Source organism: Hyperolius riggenbachi, chromosome 4 (genome assembly GCF_040937935.1).
Source record: "Hyperolius riggenbachi isolate aHypRig1 chromosome 4, aHypRig1.pri, whole genome shotgun sequence".
Taxonomy (NCBI): Eukaryota; Metazoa; Chordata; class Amphibia; order Anura; family Hyperoliidae; genus Hyperolius; species Hyperolius riggenbachi.
Genome location: NC_090649.1, coordinates 117,872,352 through 117,892,095, shown reverse-complemented (window position 1 = coordinate 117,892,095; position 19,744 = coordinate 117,872,352). Strand labels below are relative to the sequence as shown.

Here is a 19,744-nt window from a genome sequence, read left to right as displayed (position 1 = left end):
ATATTTATTTCCTTTTAAACTATGCAAGTTGCCTGGCTGTCCTGCTTACCCTCTGCCTCTAATACTTTTAGCCATAGACCCTGAACAAGCTTACAGATCAGGTGCTCTGACTCAAGTCTGACTGGGTTAGCCACAAGCTTATTACAGGTATGTAAATAAAGGGGCCCATACACTGGTCGATTTCAGCGATCGATCGATCAATTCTATAGAATCGAAGAATCAAATCTATCAATCGAACGATTTGTGGCCGATTTCAATGGATTTGATCTATCTGACAGGATAGAAGATCTAGGTCGATCTGCTGCTGGCAGCAGATCCATGGCCCATAGAGTTGCATTTGATCTAATGGTCCAATAATGCAATTAGATAGATTTCCAATATATTTCATACTGAAATCTATTGGAAATCTGTTCCTAGTGTGTGGCACACATCAGATAGATTCGCCTTGACAGGCATCTGACCGGAATCTATCTGATCGATCGAGTCTGCCGTAAATCTATCAGTGTATGGCCACTATAAGACACTACTGATACCAGAAAGATAAGCAGAACTTCCAGGCAACTGATGCAGTGATACCTTAGATACAAGTTAAGGTGGCCATACATCAGACGACTTGGCGGCTGATTGACCATCCAATTCGATTATTATAATTGCATCGGATGAAAATCGATGCCGCTAAGTGCATGCCCTATCGACAAAGCGACCAATTTCGGGACGGAAATTGGTTGCGTTGTTGATCACGCATGGCACAAGATGTTGGGCCAAAGTTGGTTGGTTGGGTGTGCGGCGGTACGGTGGCCGAATTCAGAACAAGCGACGAAACAGTGAAAACCTCGCTGCTGCCTCCGCAATGTATAGTTGTGCCTGGTGTGCATTTATACATTACCTGTCCGGTGTCAGCCTCCACGCGGTGACCGTCCATCTCGCCGGGTTCCGCATACACGCTAGCAACACAAAGCATCTGACGTCTGTGTGCGTGTATGCAGCTATGTGGCTGCCGAGCAAGATGGACTATCACCGAACGATGGCTGCTACCAGACAGGTAATGTAAAAATGCACACCCTGGGGGGGGCACATTTATACGGCGGTGGGGACATGACAGGCTCATTCGATTCCCTGAAGATTTCATGCTGAAATCGGACGGGAATCGGCCTGTAGTTTATGGGCAGCTTCAACCAAGTGACAAATGTATCTCTAATCAGATTCGATTAGAGAATCTGCCCATAATTGTCAGATCTATGACCACCTTAAAGAGAAACTCCGACCAAGAATTTAGCTTTATCCCAATCAGTAGCTGATACCCCCTTTTACATGAGAAATCTATTCCTTTTCACAAACAGACCATCAGGGGGCGCTGTATGATATATGTGGTGAAACCCCTCCCACAAGAAACTCTGAGGACCGTGGTACTCCTGGCAGTTTCCTGTCTGTGAACCTTGCTGCATTGTGGGAAACAGCTATTTACAGCTGTTTCCAACTGCCAAGAAAGCATGCAACAGCTACATCACCTGCCAACAGTAAAAATGTCACCATGTGATAAATGTCAGAATGTAAATCAGGGATTTAAAAGATTTTACAATGGGCAAACACTGACTAAATCATTTATACATAATTATTGTAAAAATGAAGCACCTTTTTTATTACATTATTTTCACTGGAGTGCAAGACAAGCAAAAAAAAAAAATGCATGAAATAAACAGGTGAAACTCAAAAAATAAGTACAAGCACAGGTACTTGTACTTGTACTTAACGTGAATAAATCTCTGACATAATATTCAGTAAAAACATGTTTCCCTGCTGTTTATTACCCATACAGTTTTAATATTTGCTTTTGTGCACAAATTACAAATTCCCAAAGTAGTTACTCTGCTCTAAAAGCTGCCATTGCACTTTATTGCATAGCTGCTGTATTTATATATAGAATCTTTCTATTTTCTTCTTCTCAGCTCAGTACAGCCCAGTTTCAGTAGTTTGCTAATGTTTACTAAATGCATCTGACAAAAGAATGTAAACAATCTATAATGTTATCACCTCTTCAGATGCAGCCAGAAACTTTTCACTGAAGAACAAAGGGCTTTTGTTAAACTGTTTGAATGCTGTACTGCTACATTTTTTGTAATAGCAGATTTTATGCTGTAGATAATCTTTTAGAACAAAGAGTAAATGCTGAGTTTTATACCACTTTAATTGTACTTCATATGAGTGTAGGGACTGTACAATACCACATTTCCATAAAATCCTCAAACGTAGGCAACAGCAACTGTCACTGGAAAAGTTCATTGTTTAACCTACACAAATGGTTGGGGTGAGACAACTGATACCAATGATTCTGTTAGTTACAGTGAAAGTCATTTTTACTTTATATAGTGAAAGGACAACTATCAAGGTTAACTAAAATTCTAAATGCCACATATATTTCCAGTAATTACTAGCAAATAGCAATACAAGGTTGTTTATCTTTTCATGTTTTATATGAAGAAAATGACATTTACAGAGAACAGTTTTCACTGTGGGCATTACTATGGAGGACTGTGCCCAGCACATCCAGCATACAGAAACAATGTTCACTGGCTCTAATACTGTGACTGGAATCTGTTCAGAACGATAGAAAGCAGAAATATAGCTTCAAATTTGTGTAAATAATGATCAGCTGAAGCTCATTGTTCCTGTCTGTGTGTGTCTCTCTGCCTCTCAGTGTAAAGTATGCCAACACAAAATTGTTACAAAACAGATGGTAAACACAGCTTTTTTTCCACAGAGGCTGTGCTGAGAGACCTCTGAGCGGTATGGACGAGCTCAGTTCGTCCATTACCGCCGGAAGGCGCTGCTCAGGCCCCACTGGGCCGATTTTCACAAAAAAAAAATTTCAAACACGCAGCAAGCACTTTGCTTGCTGCGTGTTGATTCCGATCGCCACCGCTCGCCGCCGATGCACCGCTATCCGCCGCGTAACCGCCGCCGCCCCCCCGCCGAGACCCCTGCGCAGCCTGGCCAATCAGTGCCAGGCAGCGCTGCGGTGTGGATCGGAACACCGGATGACATCACAAAGTCGATGACGTCATCACGATCGTCGCCATGGCGATGGGGGAAGCCCTAAAGGGAATCCCGTTCAGAACGCCGGCGGCAATCGAAGGGGTGGGAGGGATAGCGCAGGGAGGGGGGCATCATGTAGCTAGCGCTATGCTAGCTACATGATAGGGAAATTTTTTTTTAAAAAAATACTGCTGCGCATGCACCCTGGCGCTCTTAATAGAACGCCAGGGTGGTTAAGGTGTTGCCGCTGGCTTAAAGCTCTATAGGTATGTGGGGTTTACAGAAAAAACGTTTCTTTGATAGTTGTTGTTTAAGTACCTTCTATTAAACATTTTTCTATAAATGTTTTTGGATTGTGGAATGAACCAGAATTTCCATTAATCCTTATGAGGAAATTTGGTTTGATATAAGAGAACTTTGGATTAGAAGCATGTTTCCAAAACGAATTATGCTCGCAAACTAAGATTTCACTCTATTGTTTAAAAGGAAATGAATATGACAGCCTCCATATCACTCTCACCTCAGGATCCCTTTACAGAGCAAGTATATATTACATTATTGCTAGTATTATTTTCATTACTAGCACTGCCCATTTAGTTAGTTGTATTCTAGAAAGTAGTACAAAGCGGACACAGAATTGCATGGAACACTTGCAACCTTTAAGGTGTTCATTAACGGTACAATTACTTCACCAGATGTGATCCTTCCATGCACTTTCACGATCGTAAGTAATTGGAAGATGATTCTCGATTTTCCCCATAAACGGGTCAATTACGGCATTTTTTTCACTTCAGATTCAATCATAAAATTCAACTTTCGGATTGATTACATTTTTTTTTTCAATCGACCAAAGAATTGTTTCACATCGATTTTTGCCACACACTGCGCAGTTTTCTGAAAAAATTTCAATTATACAGAGTGTGTCGAAAGATTGCATTTGATGAAATGCATTTGATGAAACCATCTTGTTAATGGGCACCTTTACAGATGCGATGCTTTTACTGGCCGTGAAATGAAAACGCCACAGTTCAGAGTTCAGATGAGTGGATAACACTCTCCGCAGTCATACTTGTAATCTTAGAAAGTGATAGCATTCATAGTGAATGTAGGCACAGAAGGAAGCAATTACTCATTGCTCAGAAAACTAAAACAAAAAGATAACACAGGTAGGCAGTGTCCATGAACTGAAATAAAATGATGTATCTTTTACACTGAGGTGCGTCATCGCTATTTGACAGCTAGCCAAATACATCTCACGGGCATCTGAGGCAAGGGCAGGCTTAGAGGAATCTCACTTACTGAACAGATAGTCAACTCTGTATGCCCAAGTTTAAAGTAATCTACAACAGTAGATTGGTTATATCAAACTCCAATGGTCTGTCAACAACATCAAAAGATATTTTGTTTAATCTACTTTCATTTTTTTAGGCATACTATCCCTTTAACCACTTCGGTACTAGCTGTCTTTGTCGCCGTAAGGACCAGAGACCGCTGGTACGAAAAACGGGTCCCAATGATGTCACGCCTCACGGATTTCCGCTACTGCCGTTCACGCTGCTCAACCGTCGCTGGAGCTCACTCTGCAGTCGATATGACGGCAGAGCTTTGTGAGCCAGTCAGGAGCAAATTTCATTGGTTCCTGACCCTGTGATTAGTGTGCGCCAATTAGATTGGCTCACAGTAATCACAGGGTTAGGAGCCAAGGAAATTGGCTCCTGACCGGCTCACAGAGCTCTGCTGTCACAGTGACAGCAAGGCAGCTGCACTGTAGTGGCGGGAGCGGCGCAAGCGGCAGTAGCAATGGGCGGGGAAGTTGAAATCGATGCCCTGGCAGGGATAACAGCTCCCAAACAGGACGTAGATTTCAATTAGCACGGTCCAGAAGTGGTTGAAGAACAAAACGATATATAAAAGTATTCTCCAAGTTATATATGCTATTGTAATTCATTTTAAACACTTAGTTCAATTTAAGTACACCGGTAACTTAAAAAAGGTTACATATTTATGTCAGTGGAAGGAAGCCTCTTGATGCTGCAGAGGTTTCCTCGATCCACTACGACCCCTCTTCATCTTTGTGCACGGAGAAAAAAAGCCATGCACAAGTGGCTCCGTGCTACTGCAAAGGTGCAGGCCGTACTTTGCGCCAGAACAGTGTGGCCACGCCCATAAACAGAGGGGAGCATGGCAAAGAGCAATTCAACATTAAAGTCAAAGTCCTTAAAGTCAAAGATTGTTTAGAGGGTTCCAGCAGAGAAGAGAAGGGAAGAAGGAAGATTGGGAAAGCCTCTGGACCATTCAGACCCTACTGAGGTAAGTATCTAATTTATTTATTTATTTATTTATTTTATAGACCTTCTGAAGAAGTGACTGTTGTCACGGAACACGTGAGGGGCACAGACGGACAGTAGACCACCAGCTTGCAGGTCTGGGTGAGACTTATTTATTTATCATTAATATGCTTGGCGAATTGATGCATAATCATGGAAGGTGCACTATATGAGACAAACGGCATATGTAATGGTATTGTATCCAAACTTACAGTGTAAACCTGTATTAGCAGCAAACTTGTCGTTACTACTTGTCAGCCTGTTTGCTATGTGGTTTTAATTGATTTTAATTGTTAAAGGGATAAGTCCTTAATAAACTTTAAAGCATAATATAACCCTGCATTTCAACTTTGCTCTAAAACATTATTTACAGCATATTATATGCAACCAGCATTTTTTTTTACTAGACCAGCATTGGAAGGGTTACACACAGAGGTTTAAAGTTCCGTGGAGAGATATGCAGAAGTTCAGATAGATACATTTTAACTAAATAGAATGTAACAAGTTATAAATGTTACACACTCTTTGGCTGTTCTCCAGCTCCTCAGTCAGAGAGATGAATCACATTCAACACTTAGATACATTTATGTAAACAAAATGTAACTATGTCAGCTTCGGATGCGTCTGCAGAAATCTCCCGGAACTTTAAAGCTGTGTGTAACCCTTCCAATGCTGGTCTAGTTAAAAAAAATGCTGGTAAAGACTTTTCCACCTAGCCCCTTCCCATATAATATACTGTAAATAATGTTTTAGAGCAAAGTTGAAATGCAGGGTTATATTCCGCTTTATTAATACTAACTTTTCATCATATTATGGTGTTGGCGATTTGATTAATATTATTGATTGCCTAGATGGATGCTTTTTCTTGTATTGTGGTTCCCTACTGAGGTAAGTATCTAATTTATTTATTTATTTTTAAGTTACAGGTGTCCTTTAAATGTCCCGCCAAAAGGAGTTTGTAAATTTCTATCAAAGATAAGCAAGATAAGCAAATTCTTCCAGGAAGAGTCTATTGTTCCCTTGGTGACTTGAAATCTTGGGATCTATCAGTGAGGCTTTTTTTGTTTTTCTATTTATTCTGAATAATTTGCATTGATTAATCTATTTTTTTTTTTTTACTAAACACAGAGTCTGAGCACTAAATTACATCAATTCCTATTTACTTGGCAGCCCAATGACACTTGCTAGAATTCCTCTTTCATTCTACATGCCAGAGACAGAAGTTTATTTAATTAAAGTCAGACTTTGAGTTTTTCCTTCAGCCATCATATCACAGATAAGGAAGCTAAGTATAGCATGCCTGGCATGCCAATGTGTTTTACTGTACTCATAAACATATCACGGATGGTACAAGTGTAAATACACAGACGTGAGCGGCTCAGGACACTGAAATGCACCCGGGTGAGGAAACACATCAGCAACAGCTCAGGATTGGGGATGGAGTTACCAAATATAAACCCACCAAAATTCCAACACGTCACACAGAATTCCAAATAAATTGGCTAGATAGTGCACAGCGGCGTAGTGAACAGCACGGTGGTGTAGTGGTTAGCGCTCCTGCCTTGCAGCACTGGATCCCGACTCAAACCCAGGAAATCATGTTATTCCTGTGTCTGTCTACGTGGGTTTCCCCTGGACACTCTGATTTCCTCCCACATCCCCAAAAAACATACTAAGTTTATTGGCTCCCCCCTAAATTGGCCCTAGACTTTGATATATGCACTACATGATACATACATAGACATATGACTATGGTAGGGATTAGATTGTGAGCACCTCTGAGGGACAGTTAGTGAGGAGACAATATACTCTGTACAGCGCTGCGTAATATGTCGGCGCTATATAAATACTTAGATAAATAGTGTACTGGTTAAAGGCTCCACCTTTGACATGGGAGACCAGGGTTCAAATCCTGGCTAGGGCTAGTACCTGTTCAGTAAGAAGTCCTTGGGCAAGATTGAGCGCGCCCTTAGTGGCTGCAGCTCTTGAGCGATTTGAGTCCAACAGGAGAAAAGCGCTATATAAATATTAGGGTTATTAGGATTCTACGTTTGTATTGCAAAATTGTAATTTATTGCGTATGTATTTTCGCACCAACCATAAAGTGAAATATTAGCACAAATCTGTGGAACTATTTTCCTAATAGATAATTTTGCTTTGTATTTTCTTATTTTCGCTAATAATTTTCTCATGGCATTTCCCAATCATACCCCCTGAGCATGGCACGGGGTTTTCACTATTTGTGCAAAGAAACGTTTGCGCATTACACAAAAGTAATTTTGTGTAATGTTTGGAACTTAGATGACGGAATTCTGCATATTCCGAAGTTCAACTCCAAATTGTAAAATTCTGATGCAGAAGTCAAAATTTGGAATTCTGCTAAAACAATGTGGTTATCCCTAGATTCCCTACTCAGCAAGCATCACTTGGTGACGGAATACTGCAGAAAAGTCACTCTAAAAGCTGCAATATATAATTTGGCCTTCTTAAAATCTAAGATACTTTTAAGTAACCAGCTTTATGTGATCAACAAAATTTCCCATGATACATCACTGCTGAATATGCAAATGATTGCTTTGTGTCCCTGAAAGCAAAACTTGCCTTCAAAAAACGCGGCAGTCCACAATGTGCCTGAATTGTGTTTACAGAGCCATACTGATCCAACATGCATACAGCTTGGACTGGTTGGTCCTTGTCAGTGCAAAGCATGGAATAATATGACTCAGTGAGGGAGGACTTGGGCAAATGAGTATTACAGAGTACCAAGTGAGTTCAGGGTGAGACAGAATCATTAGGATTTGAACGGGACCAAAAGGAACCTAAACTGTCACTTAATAAAAAGCTATGCAAAATACAAGTGTACCATCATAAAGGACCACTATCACAAAAAAAATTGTAACATTTAAAATACATGAAAACACATAAGTAAAAAGTACATTTCTCCAAGAGTAGAATGTGATATAAATTACTTTTCTCCTATGTTGCTGTCGCTTACAGTTGGTAGTAGAAATGTGACAGAACTGACAGGTTTTGAAGCCCATCTCCTCATGGGGGATTCTCATGGCTTTCTTTCTTTTCAAAAGCACTCAGTGAACAGCAGTTGCTCAGTCCAACTGCCAGAATAGTGTGCAAACAGGTATGAAGGCCAGACAGCACCTTTGTATAGATCCTTTTCAGGGAGAGCTTTGTAAATAATAAATTATATACTGAGAATCTTGCATGAAGAGATGGACTATTCGAAAATATGTCAGTTAAATCAGATTTCTACTAACTACTGTAAGTGACAGCAACAAAGGAGTAAATTAATTTATAGCTCATTTTACTCTGGAAGAAACGTATTTCTTATTTGTATGTGTTTACAAGTATTTTATTTTTAAAACAGGAGGTATTTGCAATTATTCACCTGTATGTGAGCCAGAGGGAAATCCTATTATGCATCACTATTGAACATGGAAAGCATTCCTTTGTCTCTAAAAATTGCAAGTACCTTTTGCTTTAAGAAGATAAAATAATCTTTAGCACAGAGATTAAGGGTGCATACACACATCAGACCATAGTCTTTGGAAAATGAAAGATCACAGACCAATTTTACCCCCTTCCATGTAGTATGAGAGCCATACTCTACACAGTCTATTCTATGGAGCTGAACTCCCCATCAGATAGAAATCTTTGCAAGATGTTGCACACAAATATGCTGTACACATGCAACAGATCAGTATCTGCAAAAGATCCGTTCCTGCAAAAGATCAGTTCCTGCAAAATGCATTCATAGTCTATGATATCTGCAGATCATCATACACACCTTGTTTAACAGACATTCATCTGCAGATCATCATACACACCTTGTTAAACAGACATTCATCTGCAGATCAGATCCACCAGGATGGATCTTCAGATCTGCAGGTGATTGTCTGATCTGCAGATGAATGAATTTTGCAGGAACGGATCTTTTGCAGGAACAGATCTTTTGCAGATACTGATCTGTTGCATGTGTACAGCATCCTTGTGTGCAGCATCTTGCAAAGATTTTATCTGATGGGGAGTTCAGCTCCATAGAATAGACTGTGAAGGTATGGCTCTCATACTACATGGAAGGGGGTAAAATTGGTCTGTGATCTTTCATTTTCCAAACACTATGGTCTGATGTGTGCATGTACCCTAATGCTGGATACACACGGTGCGTTCGTGCACTCGATTTTCCCGTCGATTCCCGTCAATTCGTTTATTTCCAACATGTCCGATTTGGATTTCAAAGGATCGTTAGGTCGATTCGGCATACTTTGCATGCGAATCAACCTAACGATCCATCGAAATCCAAATCGGACATGTTGGAAATAAACGAATCGACGGGAATCAACGGGAAAATCGAGTGCACGAACGCACCGTGTGTATCCAGCATTAGAAATAAGGCTTTCAGGTTTCCTTTTTGTCTTTTTCGGAATCCTGGTGGTTCTGTCTCACTGTAACCTGCTTGGTACTGTGATAACCTCAGCACAGCAGTCTATATCCTGGATGTTTGTGCTCACACAGTGTTATCAGTGCAGGTAGGTCAGAGGCTGTGTCCACACGCTGAACGCTCTCTAGGGAGATTTGAATAGCGTGAGAATCTGAGTTTGCATGATCTCTCATAGGGGCTGATGCACCAAACTTATCTCATGATTTATCTCACCTTACTTATGTTTTACCATATCTATAAAATACATTTTCGGCAGTCTGCACAATCCCACCCCCCCCCCCCCCACCCCAACAAATAAACAACAACTCCAAAGTAATTTATTTCTGATTAAATTTACACTGATATTCCTTTCTCCACCTTCTTTTAGTACTTCTTTTAGTACTGTTTTTATTAGCAGTTGCTTGAAAGGTTTTATGTAAAGACATAAGCACCCATATGCAATTATTGTTTTCTCCTGGCTTTTCTTCTAACTTGTGCATAAAATGCATTTTAAATCAAGAGCAAGCAAGAAAATACTTAAAGGAATCATCAGGCTTACGACCGCCTAACGCCGATAGGCGTCGGCGGGTCGTTAGTGGTATAGCATGGAAACGGCCGCTCGATCGAGCGGCCTTTCCATGGCAGTTCACGGAGGCTGTCTCCGTGAACAGCCGGAGAGCCGCCGATCGCGACTCGCCGGCGAAATGTAAACAGGCGGGGAAGAAATCCCCGCTGTTTACATCACACGGCGCTGCTGCGCAGCAGCGCCGTGACGTAGATTGGCCGGGGATCGCCGGCATATGATAGGCTAAAGCCTATCCTAGGATGCGCAGGACGGACTTCCGTCCTGCGCATTACGGGTGAAGAGGGAGAGGGAGGTGAGCGGAGGGAGGGCGGAAATGGCTGCGGAGGGGGGCTTTGAGGAGCCCCCCCCCGCCGAACGAACAGAGCCGGCGGCGATCAGACCCCCCCAGCAGGACATCCCCCTAGTGGGGAAAAAAGGGGGGAAGTCTGATCGCCCGGCCACTTTCCTGATCGGTGCTGCTGTAGAGCCCACGCAGCACCGATCATTAGAAAACCCGCTGGTCCTTAAGTGGTTAAGGTCCCCCCCTCCTCCCCCCCATCTGCTTACCAATGGCTTCCTCCAGCTCCTTCCCAGCGACATGTTCCACGACTCAGCTCTGCTCGCAGCCCGCGCGCCGGTATCCCCGCCGGTACTGAGGCTGACCTCAGGGTTGGCCTCCTACTGCGTCTGCGCGAGCGGCGCTGTTAATCACGGACACGTTGTCCGCACTGTACTGCATAGGCGCAGTAGTTCTGCACCTGCGCAGTACACCGCAGACAATACCGGCGAGGATACTGGGCCGCGGGCTGCGAGCGGGGCTGAGTCGTGGGACATGTCGCCCGGAAGGAGCTGGAGGAAGCCACTGGTAAGCAGATGGGAAGGGGGGAAGGTGCCCTTCAAGAGACACTGAAGCGAAAAAAAAATTATGATATAATGATTTGTATGTGTAGTACAGCTCAGAAGTAAAACATTAGGAGCAGAGACGTAAGTCTAATGTTGTTTCCAGTACAGGGAGAGTTAAGAGACTCCAGTTGTTATCTATGCAAAACAAGCCATTGAGCTCTACGACTTTCAAAGTCAAGTCGCAGAGAGCTCTGAGTTCTGAAGGTTGTTATCTGAGCTATCAGGCAAAGATGTTCTTTTTCTCTGCCAGAGGACAGGTCAATAGTTCACAGCCTGCTCTGTAAAAAAAAAACATTTAGAATGCTGAGTGTTGTGTAAACTGCAAATATTAGAGAATGATGCAATGTTACAAAAACACTATATAACAGAAAATAAAAATATGAGAATATTTTCTTTGCTACTAATCCTCAATTAATTATCTGTACTACACAACCAATTCCTTGTATCATAATTTTTTTCGCTTTAGTGTCTCTTTAAAGCTTGATGAGTTCTTTAAAAATAGTTTTGATGGCACTTTTTCACCTACAGTACGTTTTGGTACTTTTTCAATTGCTAAGTGCCGAAAAGTTAGTCTAAACAGAAGATGAAAAATTGTCTCTTTGGAGAAAACAAAAGAGACAAAAGTGAAATGTCTATGGGCCCAGGGCTCCTATTCAATTAACTGCTCTCTTTCAGTTTCTTCACAAGAGATACAGGAGATGTTTTTGAACCCTTATCAATAAAATACTTTTGAAACCCCCAGCAAGCAAGAAATTGCTCAAATAAGGCTGACATTACTTTTTTTACCTAGTTTGCAATACTTCTTCAGTTGGTAGTTACTGCAAAGTTATTTTATAGAGAGGATGAAAAATTATCTCCTTGGAGAAAACTGAGGAGAAATGTTAACTTAATATGGGCCAAGAAGAGATAATCATGAGAAAAATTGTGTATAAGCCCTGCAATCATTTTTACTTTCCAAAGTTCTAGGTACACACCATACAATTTTCTTTTATGCTGGGCATACACGGCATGCTATCTGACAGATAGTGCGCGTGGATCGATTGCCACTCGTCCCCGAGGGCGCTGCTAATGAGCCGCTCGTTTCTTGCCATTGTTTACCCCACCGGTATCGAGCGCAGTATCGATCCGGCGGGGTATCGGACAGGTTGAATATTATCAATCGAGCCATCAGCGGCTCGATTGATAATATAAAACGTACGGTGTATGCCCAGCATTAGATTATTTACCTGCCAGATAGATAATTTTCAACATGTTGGAAATGATCTATCTAACCTTCTATCTGCCGAGCAATTAGGCATTGTTCTACTCAGCAGGAGATAACCAGAAGACAATGCACCAGAGATAATGACCAGTCTCTATCAGTACTTTACAGAAAATAATCTAACAGAAAATCTCACAGAAAAATCTAACAAAAAATTGTATGGTGTATACTAGGCATAAAGGTGGTTACACACCTTACAACTTTGTATATTTTTTTTATATTTATATTATTATATATTTTAGAATTACAATTAGTTTTCAGGTTGACTGTAACATTTGAAAAACATTTGAAAAACCTAACCAACATATCACACCTGTTTCCCCAATTCTAGCCTACACCATTCAAAATTCTGAAAACATTTATCAGAAAACGGTAAATTTGATCAGATTTCTCAGTCAAATAAAAATAAATGTTTTTAAATTTTCAGAACGACCAATCCATTTAAATGAAAAACGGAAATAAAAATCTAATCTATTTATGCTATTATTTGTGCCCTCCTTTAATTTAAGGTGTGGCATTTAAAGGGAACCAAAGATAAACGACTCACACAAAATAAACATATCAGTCGATAGCTTGTAAAGAATAAATGCTCTACCTGATAATTTCCCCACTCTGGTGTGCCTTTTTGAGTGTTTTTTATCCATTATTGCTCCAGGAAAAATCCAATATGGCCGCCGGCTCGTATCCCTTCTGCTTCCAGGTTATGAGCTGTTCTGGATGTGCTGTCTAGGCTCTATGTAACTATAGTCAAGCAGGGCTGCTGCTGCAGGCTTTCAACTTTATTATTCTGTTTTGCTGTGTGGCTGCCTGTAGGAAGTGTCTTTCATAGAAATGAAACTGCATATAGTAGATAATAATGATGACTGGCTGCACAGTGCACACAGATCACACGGCCACACTTGTCTGTTTCAGAGCTTCTTTCTGCAGGAGCAGCCCCTCCCATGTCATCAGCTCTGAGTATGCAAAGCAGGAAAGCTGAGCCAGGAGGGGGCAGGCTTGGGCTTAAAAAGACTCCACAGAAGACTGACTCAGCTATAATGATTCCAGGTCAAACCTAGACTGAATGCTCAGTCGGGGATTCTTATCACAGCTGATAACAGACAAATTAAGCAGAGAAGAATGAAACTAAAAGCAGGGTAGGTGTTTACTGTCATGTTCCCACTGATAACTGTAATAAAATACATTAGGGTGCTTCGTCTCTGGTTCTCTTTAAGGTGGCCACACATGTTACAATTTATTATATTTCTTTTCAATTTGGAATTACAATACATTTTTCTTAATTGATAGTAATATAGTAAATCTTAATTGATAGTAATATTTGAAAAATTTGAAAAATCTGACCAATTTATCACACACGTATTCAATTTTTCTCCAACTTTGGGAAAAAAATTATTGAAAACTTTGAAAAGCTGAGGTCAATATATGAAGAAATTGATAACTTACTAATAATCAGAAAATTAAAAAAAAAAAATTCGAAAAACATTGAAAAATAAATAGAAGCATCAGTGTTTTACTAATCTCCAGCCTACTGATCACCTGACCTCTATCTGCTACATAATAACCAGCACAACTGTCATCTTTGTGTTTACTATTTTCCTGCATCAGTGTTTTACTTCAGCTAACATCTGGAAATATGCCTGAAGAAGGGGACTAGATCCCAGAAAGCTTGCATCATTTAACTTTATCATTAGCCACTAAAATGTATTACTTTTACAAAACTTTGTTTTATCTACCTACAAAAAAAGAAATGGGAAATTTGATCAGATTTCTCAAACAAATAAAAAAAAAACTTTCTATTTTTCTGTGCATCCAATGGGCTTTATTGAATTGCTGTAAAATTGGATCATTTATTGTATCCTGTCTGGCCACCTTTGGGCTGATCGTTAATGGTTTTTTTTTTTATTCCCTAAAGAGATGTAAGAGCTAATTTACTTAGGATGGCAAACACTTGAGATCCTAGAGTGGAATGTTTTTAAAGCGTCTGCCAGTTGGTGACAAAACCTTCAACTCACTTGGGTAATATCATAATATTGTGGTGTTGTTGAAAGTTTAGTTTAGAAGATTGATGTTTGGGCTATTGTAGTCACACGGATACAACAGCCATTTTTCTAATCACCATGGAGTGGCTCAGTGGCCAAGTGCTAGCAGTATTATGATAGAGAACAGAGGCGCCAAAAGGATAAAAACAATATTTAAAAGTTTTAAAATTATTGCTTAGGAGGCAGTGGTGGACTCACCTCCCACAAGCAGACACAACAACTGTGTATTCACAAAAGGGAAATTTATTGGTATACTCCAAATAGGATCGCAACGCGTTTCGCAGGTCAAACCCGCTTCATCAGGCAATTACAGGAAGGAGCACACAACTGGGGGTAAGAGGCAACACATTTGTACAATACCTGAACAAAACTGCATATAGATAAACATAAATATTTGTGTGAGGGAATTCACTGGTGTGATTTAAGTTAACAGGAAGAGGTGACTAGTTATTATGTTTTTGTGGGGGGTGGAAGGACACAACAGGAGGGGGAGGAGGGGGGGGGGGGTTGGGAAGCTAGCACCTTGGTTTTTATGTGCTTTGGTACCAAGATCATCTCCCAGACAGGATGCTATCTGCATAGACAGAGCTTGCATGGGTTTCCTCTGAGCACTTTAGTTTCCTCCCACACCCCCAAAAACAATGCTAAGTAAGTTGATTCACCCCCAAAATGGCCTTCTACCATAGTAGGAACTGTTTTCTGTACTGTTTTCTGTACAGGAATTAGATTGTGAGACCGTCAGAAGAACAGTTTGGGACTTGAGCTGTATGATACTCTGTGAGTACTACATAGTTATATAATAATATTTTTTCCCAAAAAATCTCACAGCAGATGTGTGCACACCTGCAGTTGAACAATTCAATAACGTCACTGTATCCTTATATGAGCCAGGAGAGGGTTACAAACTATTGCCAAACAATAGCAATCTTTTTTTAGTCCACTTTTGCTCAGTTGGTTACAATCTCCAGTGTTCTTCAATATTTCACAACTTGAACAAATCTGTCTTATGGCAAGGGGGCCTGTTTCTATCCTATCCTGATTGTGACAAGGGGATATCAATCAATCCACCACACTTTTTTGAAGTTCTCAATGGGAATTTGTCCAATCTGCGGTTGTTGACTGATTTCACATTTTCTCATGCCGTACAAACTTCAACTCTATCACTTATGCCAGGCCCATGATTTTCCAGCTCTTGCAATCATACTGATTGTTCTCTTATAACGGAACAAACATTTGTGAGCAGAAGAAAATGTCAGGTTATTTTGATGTGGATGATCAAAGAGTCCCTGTGTCTGCGTAGATTGGCACACTTTTATACTTTTAGGCCATTCTTTTCAATTATGACTGCTATCAATGTTAGCAGAATATAAGGTAATCACCCTCTACTCTATACCCATAGAATGCTACTACTATACCCATAGATGTAAGATAATCATTCCGTAACCTACTCAAATCACAAATATGTACTAGAGGGAGGCAGATTATCAAAAAAGGTAAAATCTTAAAAATTGGAATACAGTTAAACCTTGGATTGAGAGTAACTTGGTTTAAGAACGCTTTGCAATACAAGCAAATATTTTTGTGAAATTTTGACTTGATATACAAGCAACGTCTTGATATACAAGCAAAACAAAGTATACATGCGTAACATCATCACAACTGAGCTGATCTTCTCCCTTTGGCGCTGCAGGATTGTACCTAATTGTACTTAATGTGAGTGTAGATGCTGTGCAAAGGCACATTTCCATGAAATCCTCAAAAGGAACTGTCATTGGATAAGTTCCTTGTTAAAGCCACACATAAAAAAGGTTGGGTGAGTCAGCAGATGGCAATTATTCTGTTAGTTATAGTAAAATAGTATTAAAAAAATGTAAACAAAAATTTCACTATAACTGTTTTGTTTTTGGATGTGGAACGAATCAACTGGGTTCCATTAATTCATATGGGGAAATTCGCTTTGATACAAGAGTGCTTAGGATTACAAGCAGGTTTCCGCAATGAATTATGCTTGCAAACCAAGGTTCCACTGTATAAGTAAAAACTTGCCTCCAAGCATGAAACAACCTTATTAGAACAATTTGTTATTATGCACTAATCTACATGTTTCGTGGGACAATTACCACTTCATCAGGTATAAGTGCAACAAGACTGAAAGGCTCTCCTAGGCAGCAATGATTTGATGAGGTGATCATATGTGTTTCAAATGACAATGACAGCTGCAGATGGCTATGGGAAGATGGAAGACAGGTTTTCTACACCAGACCCTATAGTTAAGGTGTATACACACTTCCAATTTTGCTTGGCCAATGATTATCCTATTTTACCCCCTCTGTGTAGCATGAGAACTTACCTACACCATTTCTTCATAGTATTCAAAATATGTTGGCTTTCATACTACATGGAGGTGGTAAAATTGGGCAATCAATGGCCATTCTCCATGTGGTACGAGGGTTTTACTACACAATCTGCTCATACAGGAAAATTCAATATCTGTTGGCCCTTTTAGTACGTGAAGGTGGTAAAATTGGTCAGTGATTGGCCAATCATAATTATGTACCAGGCTTAAGGCAAGCATTCTCCAGTAAGGGTAATAAAGCCATGTGGATGCTTTATGCTCCGTCAGTTTTACTAGGAGCCCAGTGCAGATAGCCCCCCAAAATTTCAAGGAAGGTCAGAGGTCACCAACATTCCACAGGCTGCATACAACCTCCTAATGCCACTGAGTCACACTATACAGTATATATATATATATATATATATATATATATATATATATATATATATATACATATACAGTATATATATATATATATATATATATATATATATATATATATATTTAACTAATTTGACTCATTAAATATTTTAATGATAACTGTGAGGCATCAATTACCCGACTCCTGCTGGGTTGTTTGCATAGAGGAGGTACCATGGATAAAAACGTGTTCAGAATCTCGTGTATTCAATAGCTCCTGCTGTGGAAACATGCAGCCTAGCAATGGGCCAAATGCAGTGCATGAACCGCTGACAGGAACCACGTCTAACTGGCACCAACCTTGCTAATACCTGTGAATGATTACAAATGTGGATACATTATTTAATACTAGTTAATGTATGTTTTCCTTACAGCCCTTTTTTCTTAGGAAGTTTAGGTATTCCTTAAACAATCACAAACCACATGCAGTAAACAATAATAATAATAAGAAATACATCACAGAAGTTTGGCCCAAAAACATACAAGTCTGGATAGGCAGCAGTTACAGACGATATTATTATTATTTATTTATAAATTAATGATAAAGCGCTGTACAACAAACAAAAAGGATCACACTTACAAACTTCCATATTTAAAGCAAACCTGCAGTGAAAATAAACTTAATGATAATGATACAGTTAAGAAATAGAACATTCGTAGCAAAGGAAAAAGTCTCAGGTTGTTTTCCAGTCCAAGAAGAGTTAAAAAACTTCAGTTGTTATCTATGCAAAAGAGCTTCTCTGAGCTCTTTGTCCCAACTTGGGTCAAAGACAGTCCTGTTTTCTGAAGCAATTAAGCAGCCCCTCACTGTGTCTTGGCTGTTTGGTTAAGGTTTTACTGCAGGGAAGTTCAAGAGGTCATTATTTCTGTTTTGATTTATAGCTATAAATGCAGAGTGTGGTTTCTAAACTGCAAGTATGACAGAATGATGCAATGTTATAAAAAATATATATGAGACTCTTTTCTTTGCTACTAATGTTCTATTCCTTATCCATACTACGCATAAAGTTCATTATCTCATACTTTTTTTACGCTAAAGGTCTGCTTTAATTACAAACGCCAGACCTGATTTACAATCATTATCTCCCTTGACTTATTTTTCCTCTTATCTATAAATAAATTAGCACTTCCCAAGTGATGAGACCACTGAAAATAAGCTGTCACTGATTAATTTAATTTCCCCATCTTATTGTTGGCACTTTTTTGTTAGTTGGGTGTTTAAAGGTTTTTTTTTTATTAGTTAAGGTGCTAAACAGATAAGGAGAAAAAAAAGTGTTTTTGAAGAAAGAAGCCATCCCAAACTTGTAGACTATATATCTCATCTCCAATCAGCAGCGTTCAGCAATTCTCCCTCCCTAGGCAGGCAGGAGCCCCCATGCATGCTACGGTTATGATTAAGTTTCAGCAGGCTTTGATCTATATACGTAAATGCTTTAGAGGCACCACAATGATATGACAAGACAAGGCAAGAAAAGAAATCAGCATCTTACCTTTATGTTGTTGAAGAATGCTTTGCAGCAGCCAGCCATGGATCTGCTCTGTGACTTACTATCTGCCAGTTTTACTCCCATTTTCAAGCACAATTGTGAATGAGAGATCAGTGAAATAGTCCAGTGCCAGACAGGAGACTACTAGAGCAGGACAGATCAGCCTCTCTCTACCTGCCAGTGTCTGGGAGACTCTGGGCAAGTTCAGGTTCTCTGTCTCTTCTGCACTTCTCCACTACTGCAGACAGCCTGGTTCTCTCCTTCCCTCTTAGCTCAGGTGTCTGCTGAGATTTAAGTTAAAGGGGAGGATTTATAACTTTTCCACTATGACAGATTCTTTCTCCCTCCCTCCGCCCACTTTTCAAACAATTCATGTGGGACAAGAGAGAGAGGCAAGGAGCTCACAGAGTGAAATGAAAACAGAGTGACTTGGAAAAGCTAGGAGTGAAGTGAGGGAGCAAACTGCAAAGTCCTGTCAATATGACGCCGGTCAATCACGCACCTTTGACTTTATGAATATTGCTTATTGGAATGATGGGGAATTACTGAGTGATCATCACTGATATACTGTATATAGAATCTTCACTTTATAATTACTGAAGATTCCTTTACCACAGAAGCTCGTTTCTCAGTCACAGCATATTCTATTTTGTTAATGTATTCTATTTTGTTAATGGATTCAGGATGAAGAGAAATTGAGGGAGAAAGAGAGATAAGTGGAGAATCTACAATATCTCACAAAAGTGAGCACACCTCTTATATTTTTGTAAAAGTCATTGGGCTCAATTCTGGTAGCATTTAGTGAATAATTACCTCATGGAATTGGGTTTACCTCATGAGGGAAATCAACTTTTGAATTCTGGTAGTTTAAGTAAAGTTTTACCTCATGTAATTTCCACGCTCTCGCAGGAAGTACTGCGAGAACGTGATAAATCAGTG

General features: G+C 40.0%; 1 protein-coding gene across 2 annotated transcripts in view; it reads right to left on the bottom strand.

The window, feature by feature from the left end:
- The window catches only part of SLCO2A1 (solute carrier organic anion transporter family member 2A1), a 76,986-nt gene extending 57,914 nt beyond the window's left edge, over positions 1 to 19,072 (bottom strand). For both annotated transcript variants that reach the window (XM_068280425.1, XM_068280426.1), the window contains exon 1: positions 18,809 to 19,072. In XM_068280425.1, the coding sequence (XP_068136526.1) occupies positions 18,809 to 18,889 (81 nt within the window). In that variant the 5' untranslated portion in view covers positions 18,890 to 19,072. The remainder of the gene's footprint in view (positions 1 to 18,808) is intronic.
- Between the last annotated feature and the right edge of the window lie 672 nt (positions 19,073 to 19,744).